This window comes from Aquarana catesbeiana, linkage group LG12 (assembly GCF_042186555.1).
Source record: "Aquarana catesbeiana isolate 2022-GZ linkage group LG12, ASM4218655v1, whole genome shotgun sequence".
NCBI classification, from domain to species: Eukaryota; Metazoa; Chordata; class Amphibia; order Anura; family Ranidae; genus Aquarana; species Aquarana catesbeiana.
Window position 1 is genome coordinate 240,724,695 of NC_133335.1, and position 7,669 is coordinate 240,732,363.

Here is a 7,669-nt window from a genome sequence, read left to right on the forward strand (position 1 = left end):
TCAAATATTGTATAAAATTATATTAAATATTAAACTATTATAATGTTAAACATTTTTTTATTTTTTATGAAATGATACTAAATATTAAAATGTTACTACATAGATTAATATTAAAACACAAAAAAAAAATATATATATATATATATATATAAACAAGTAGAAGCTCTATTTATTGCTCATACATAGATAGTAGCGGTGACATTTCAGGCATAGCTGCCCTTTCTGATTTTTTTTGTTTGTGGCGGTTATGGGAACCTACCCGGCTGCATGTATAACTTTTCTATATCTATTCACACACATATTCTGTATATTATAATGTCAGCATTTTTATTACAATGGCAAACATTTGCCAGTACAATAGAAGTCTCTGAGTAATCAGAAGCTCCTCGGATGGGAAGGTGGCGCACACACGGGCGATTTTTCATACCACCGCCTGTGATTGCCATACATAGGCAGCAGTGGAGTGCAGACTGTGGTAGGAATAAATTACTATGCACAATGCTCAGCATTTGATTTGAAGGATCGATCGCTTCTCTATGCTTTGCTCCATTGTTGGCTCATGAGCAGGGATCAGTAGGGATCAGCAGCGATCAGTAGGGATCAGTAGCGATCAGTAGGGATCAGTAGCGATCAGCAGGCATCAGTAGGGATCAATAGTGATCAGTAGCAATCAGTAGGGATCAGTAGCGATCAATAGTGATCAGTAGGGATCAGTAGCGATCAGTAGGGATCAGCAGCGATCAATAGTGATCAGTAGGGATCAGTAGCGATCAGTAGGGATCAGTAGGGATCAGTAGCGACCACAGGCAATAATCGTTATAGCAAATAAAATTGCCCGCCTCCCCCAGCCTAAACCTTACACATTACTTAGCACAAACAACACTCAGATCAGTCCTATGACTTGCAGACCCCACACACTACAATGTGAGCGTACAATCTTCTCGGTTTGTGCTGAACGGTGGAAAGATGAAGACACAATAAAATGTAATCCAGAAACTGAAAGGGGAGATTGGAAACTCTGTGGCCGGGTTTGCAATCAACTTTAGTCTAATGAAAAAAAAATAATAATAATTGAACTCCAATCTTCATACAACCCGATCTCATGTCACCCCACACATGGATCTCTGGGCAACTCCAAAGCTGGCTACACATTATACGGGTTTTCTGGTACAATTTTCCTTTAGATTTACCAAAACCGTATAATACGAGGTCACACCGAAACACTTTCAGTTTGTCTGCAGTCAGGCCGAACCCCCGCATCTCATAGTTGAAGGTAAATCTAAAGGAAATTGAAAACTAAAAATTGTATAATATGTAGCGAGCTTTAAGGTCACCACACATACAATTGTACCCAATGTCTCCTTTAGATCTGCCAACAAGTATGTAGCAGGTGGGTGGGGGGTCTGTCTGATTGGATACAAATTGATTGGACGGGTCCTCATATTACATAGTTTTGGTAGATCTAAGGTTGATTGTACAGAGATTGGAATGTGTATGATTAAAATGAGAGGAATCAGACAGATAACGGGTTCTCTCCACAAGCCGGGACACCCGATATCAAGGACTTTGATGACAAGTTACAGATCAATGGCTGTTCTGTCAGTATTTCTCTTCAAGCATTTCCTACAACCTCTAACGATACGTGCATTACCGCAGTCCGCTCATTGACACAAACTCATCACCGACACAAACTCATCACCGACACAAACTCCAAAAGAATCCAAAACTTTTGCTGGATGCAATTAAACATCTAACATTTTTTTTCCAGGTCTCAGGGAACAATTTCTTTGTCATTATGTCTATTGGTGAGATTTCTGTGCTGAGTTCCCGGGTCTGTACACCTACTGTGCCCATTATGAGGGGTTCTCACCATCCCTGTGCTGAGTTCCCGGGTCTGTACACCCGCTGTGCCCATTATGAGGGTTCCCACCATCCCTGTGCTGAGTTCTCAGGTCTGTACACCCGCTGTGCCCATTATGAGGGGTTCCCACCATCCTGTGCTGAGTTCCCGGGTCTGTACACCCGCTGTGCCCATTATGAGGGGTTCCCACCATCCCTGTGCTGAGTTCTCAGGTCTGTACACCCGCTGTGCCCATTATGAGGGGTTCCCACCTTCCCTGTGCTGAGTTCCCGGGTCTGTACACCCGCTGTGCCCATTATGAGGGGTTCCCACCATCCCTGTGCTGAGTTCCCGGGTCTGTACACCTGCTGTGCCCATTATGAGGGTTCCCACCATCCCTGTGCTGAGTTCCCGGGTCTGTACACCCGCTGTGCCCATTATGAGGGGTTCTCACCATCCCTGTGCTGAGTTCCCGGGTCTGTACACCCGCTGTGCCCATTATGAGGGGTTCTCACCATCCCTGTGCTGAGTTCCTGGGTCTGTACACCTGCTGTGCCCATTATGAGGGGTTCCCACCATCCCTGTGCTGAGTTCCCATGTCTGTACACCCGCTGTGCCCATTATGAGGGGTTCCCACCATCCCTGTGCTGAGTTCCCATGTCTGTACACCCGCTGTGCCCATTATGAGGGGTTCCCTCCATCCCTGTGCTGAGTTCCGGGTCTGTACACACCACTGTGCCCATTATGAGGGGTTCCCACCATCCCTGTGCTGAGCTCCCGGGTCTGTACACCCGCTGTGCCCATTATGAGGGGTTCCCACCATCCCTGTGCTGAGCTCCCGGGTCTGTACACCCACTGTGCCCATTATGAGAGGTTCCCACCATCCCTGTGCTGAGTTCCCGGGTCTGTACACCCGCTGTGCCCATTATGAGGGGTTCCCACCATCCCTGTGCTGAGTTCCCGGGTCTGTACACCCGCTGTGCCCATTATGAGGGGTTCCCACCATCCCTGTGCTGAGTTCCCGGGTCTGTACACCCGCTGTGCCCATTATGAGGGTTATTCTGCAGGCATCGGAATTCAACCAACTAAAGAGGACAGATTTGTGATTTCGGTTTGGTGCGGATTACAGTGCTACAATCACCTTTGTATTAGTTTAAGCACCACTCCATCCAAAACCGACATTCCATTTTTTGTTTGGTGGATATAGTATATAGTATTGCATATTTATCTTCTTCTAGCTCTAAAGCAATCTGGTGGTGAGATGTCCCTGCAATAAATGCATACTGTTCTGTAGAGTCTCACTGCTTCTGCTGTAATCCCTACATTGTAAAAAAAAAATAACCTCTATAATGCTATAATGTCCTCTATAATGTCCTCTATAATGCTATAATGTCCTCTATAATGTCCTCTATAATGCTATAATGTCCTCTATAATGTCCTCTATAATGTCCTCTATAATGCCCACAGTGGGTCAGTAGCCAGGGAGCTTTTGCTGCTGTACAGTTGCAGCCTTTATATTGCTCCTGTCGGGTCGGAAGCTCTGGAGCTCTCAGTGCTGAAATCCCAGTTAGTTGTAATAAGTTGGCACGTGAACCGACTTGCCAGCATCTGCCAAGGGCAAAAAATATCAGTTTTGGGTGGTCTGACCCTTAAAACAAGCCATTCTAACCGTTACTCTGCAATTTGTCTCATGCACCATCACTCCGGGAAGTGTGATTCTGGCAGAGAGGTCACCGGAGACCGACACTTGTTGGTTACTGTCACTTTGTAATGCTGCAACAGGAGAGAGAGAGAGAGAGAGAGAGAGAGAGAGAGCGAGAGAGCGAGCGAGAGGAGAGTAAGGAGAGTGAAAGACAGGAAGATAAAGGAGAAGAAGAAAAAGAGAGAGAAAAAGAGGGGAAGATGGGGGGGGGTAGAGAGATAAAGAAGGAAAGAAAGACAGAGAGAAGGGGAAGAGAGAAGGAGATGGAGAGCATGAGATGGGTAAAGAGGGAAATAAAAGGAGAGAGAAAGACAGATGGAAAGGAAGAGAAGGAGAAACAAGGAGAAAAATGAGAGAAGAGAGAGAAAGAAAGAAGTAGAGAGACAAAAAAGAAAGAGAGAGGGAAAGAGAGATAGACAGGAAGAGAACGAACGGAGAGAGAGAAGTAAGGTGAGGGGATAGAGAGAAAAGGAAGGAAAGAAAGACAGAGGGAGAAAAAGAAGAAGAGAAAGAGATGGAGATAAGGAGATGGGTAAAGAGATAGAGAAAGTAAAAGAGTGGAGAAAGAAAAGGGAGAGAAGGAAAGGAAGGGAGATTGAGAAAAAGAGAGAAAAAAAGGAAGGGAGAGTGAAAGAAAGATGCAAAGGAAGAGAGAGAGAGAGAGAAAGAGAGACAGACAGAAGGAAAGGAAAGGAGAGTGAAAGAGAGAAGGAGAGGAAGGGAGAAAGAAAAAGAGAGAGAAAAGGAAGGGATAGTGAAAGAAAGATGGAAAGGAAGGGAGAGAGAGGGGAACGAGGAGAAAAACAGAAAAGGAGAGAAGATAGAGAAAGGATGAGTGGAAGGAAAAGAGAGAAAGAAACAAGTAGAGGGGGCAGGAGATATAAAAAAAATAGTGAGAGAGAAGAGAGAGAGAGATGAGAGGAAAAGAGAGAAAAGAAATAAAGACAGGAAGAGAAAGAAGGGAAGGAAAGTGAGCAAGAGAGAAAAAAGGAAAGAAAGAGAGCGGAAGAAAAAGAGGAAGAGACAGAAAGAGATGGAGAGATTGGGGATGGGTAAAGAGAAAGAGAAATAAGGAGAGGGGGAAGAGAGAAAAAGGAGAGAGAAAGAAAGAAAGAAAGGGAAAGTGAGAGAAAGACAGAAGGAAAGGAAGAGAGAGAAAGAGAAACAGGTAGAGAGACAGAGAAAAAGAGAGAAAGAATGATAGAGAGAAGTAGAGGGGCAAGAGATAGAAAGAAATATGGAGAGAGAAGAGAGAGAGAGACAGAAAGAGAGAGAGATGAGAAAGAATGAGAGAGAGAGAGAGAAAGAGACAGAAAGGAGTGGAGGAGAGAAATAAAAGAAGAGAGAAATAAAGATAATAAAAGATAAGAGAAATAAAAAATGAGAGGGGCAGAGGGAGGAATAAAGAGAAATAAGTAGAACATAAATAAGTGAAAAGGGGAGTGAGAAGAAGAAAAAAGAACATGAGAAAGAGAAATAGAGGAAGAGAGAGAGATAGAAAGAGAGCAAAGGTGGAGAGGGGGGTTGAGAGATAAAGAGAGCAAAAGTGAAGAGAGGAAAAAGAATAAGAGAGAAATGAAGGGACTTGGGGGGGGGGGGGAGTAGAAAAGAAGAAACAGAAAGCAAGGGAAGAAGAGAGAGGAAAAAGAAAGAGATGACAGAGAGATAGAAAGAACAAGAGAAGGCAAGAGAGAGAAATAATGGGTATGAAATGGAAAGAACAAATAATAGAGAATGAAAGGAAAGAGCGGCAGTTCTACATTCCAGCTGTGTGTATTTTGCATTGAAGGGACACATTGGTCTCTCCTTGTCATAATTTCTTACATAGCATCTCTACCACCATGTGAACTGTAGAAGACTTGTACTCACCCACGCACTCGTTGGCTTCCCTTGCGGTCGCCCTCTGCCAAGGTCTGTCATAGTGGAAAGGTTTACATCGGTCGCACTCTGGCCCGGCTGTGTTGTGCTTGCAGTCGCACACCAGGTTGTCGTCCCTGTCCTTGACGCACCTAGACGCGTGCCCGTTGCACTTGCACCGCCCCCGACCTGAAGGTCGGAGACGGCGTAAAAATAGGAGTCCCTCGCCAGCTCCGAGTCGTCTTCGTTTTCGTCGCCAAAGGTGTGAAGGCGGCTAAAGACCACCTTGATGTCCGTTGCGGTCACCCAGTCTTGGAGCACCGGGGAGTTGTCGAAGTCGTGGGCGGATGGTCGGCCGTCCAAAGTGCTGAAGGCGATCAGGCCACCGGACAGAGGGTGCATGTCGGTGTGAGAGTCCGTACAGATGGCCTCCTGTTCGTTCTGCTTGGTGATCAACGCTTTGCTGGGTTTGTTGTACATCTTTCTGCACTGGGTAGAGTAGAACTGGAAGGGCACCCAGGACTTTCCATAGTCCATCGACTTGAAGATGGCCATGGATTCCGGACGGGGAGAGCAGAACTGCAAGCTCACGTAGGTCACCTCAAACTTTTTCCCAAGGGAAAGCGTTAGGGTGACGTTCTGAGGGTACTGGATGTAGTTCTCCGACTGCCAGCAGGTCAGGTTGTGGGGATTGTTGAGGTCCGTTAAAAAGGATGGCGGGTGGGCTTTTTTGGGGTCGGAAGCGTTGCAAGTGTGACAGTTCCGAAATCTCTCTTCGCCTTTCTCCGTCACCACACAGTATCTGGAGGGGTTCTTGCCGCAGATACTGGACACCTTAACTTCCTTCCCGAAAGCGGAGTTCACAAAGTCCGGGATGCACCTCCTTGGGTTACCGTTCTCGTCGTAGCACGGGTCCGGCTGCGTTGTCTGGATGGAGAACATATTCATCCATAGCCTCCTCTACCTTCTTGAGCGGTACAGCACAAGGAAACCAGCATCAACACCGCAAAGTGCCCTCTCAGCATCATCCTGGATCCAGCTTAACCCTGCCTCGACCACAGATCTCTCCTCTGGTGGCTCCTGGCAAAACCGAGGACAGAAGAGAAAAAAAAAAAAGAAAAATGATATAAAATATTAAGTCACCTAGGAGTTACTAAAAACAGATGGTAAAAAAAAAAAAAAAAAGCTAAAAACAGACTAGCAACCAAAATCAAACAGAGATGACATCACTTTTTTTTAAGGTTCCAAAAGAAGGAAAAAAAAATATTACTAACATTTCAAATCTTCCTGCGTAACTTTTTTTTTTTTTTTTTTATCTGCAGAAGCGAGAGCAGTAAAAAAAAAAAAAAAAAAAAAAAACAGCATAAATTACAACGTAAAAGGTAAAATTTCCCAAAATAGAACAGAAAACAAAACAAAAGGAAACTGTGTCAAGGCTTTTTTTTCGCAGGGGAGATACAATAAAAGAAGAAGAAGCTGTTAACAGATTTGGCCGGAGAGAAAATTCTCACCTAGAAGAAAGCATTCTGCGGTTTAAAGCAATTAAAGGGAAAATTAAAAAAAAAAAAAAAAAATTGCTCTACCTTAGGAGTGAATTAAGGAACTGCAGGAAAAAAAAAATAAATAAAAAGAAGAAGAGGGGAATGAAAAATGGTATAGAAAAAAAAAAAAAAAAAGTTGAGAAAAAAAAGTTTTGCTGGCGAATCAGTGCGAGCGGTGCCTGGGGACGCCGATGGGAAAAGTGCTCAGGGAGACAATTTGGAGAATGAATCGTTCCATCCCTTCCTGGATGTCCAAAAAGGCTTTTTTTTTTCTTTTTTTTTTTTGCTGGACTTGTCTTCCCCTGGCTGCCTATAGAAAGTGAATGACGCTCCGCGCTGTGCTTGGCTTCAGGTCATCTCAAGGAGTGACACTGCATTAGGGGGAATTACAACGACACCCACTGGTTGGAAAACCACACTGGGCAGGAGAAGCTTTGCACATGCAGGAGAAGGAGGGGTAGGGAGGTGGGAGAAAAGGATGAGGGGGGGGGGGGGGAGGAGTGGAGCAAAGGAGCTTGCAGCAACCCAGAGAAAAGTGCAAGACACAAGGGGGGAGAGACAATCCAATGATAAGGTGAGCACCAGGGACTGACAATGCATGCACAGTGCAGGAGGACGGACAAGGAAGGTGGGGGGGGGGGGAATCTCACGCTTTATAAACTGAAGATTATATAGGAAGTTAAACTGAAAGTGTAACATTACTGATAGAAGGAAGCGGAGAGGAGGGCT

At 45.0% G+C, this 7,669-nt stretch overlaps 1 protein-coding gene across 1 annotated transcript in view; it reads right to left on the reverse strand.

The window, feature by feature from the left end:
* The window catches only part of NTN1 (netrin 1), a 131,266-nt gene extending 123,914 nt beyond the window's left edge, over positions 1 to 7,352 (reverse strand). Inside the window, 4 exon segments of the mRNA XM_073606992.1 lie at positions 5,412 to 5,579; positions 5,582 to 6,346; positions 6,349 to 6,479; positions 6,983 to 7,352. Of these exon segments, the coding sequence (XP_073463093.1) occupies positions 5,412 to 5,579; positions 5,582 to 6,346; positions 6,349 to 6,427 (1,012 nt within the window). The 5' untranslated portion in view covers positions 6,428 to 6,479; positions 6,983 to 7,352.
* Between the last annotated feature and the right edge of the window lie 317 nt (positions 7,353 to 7,669).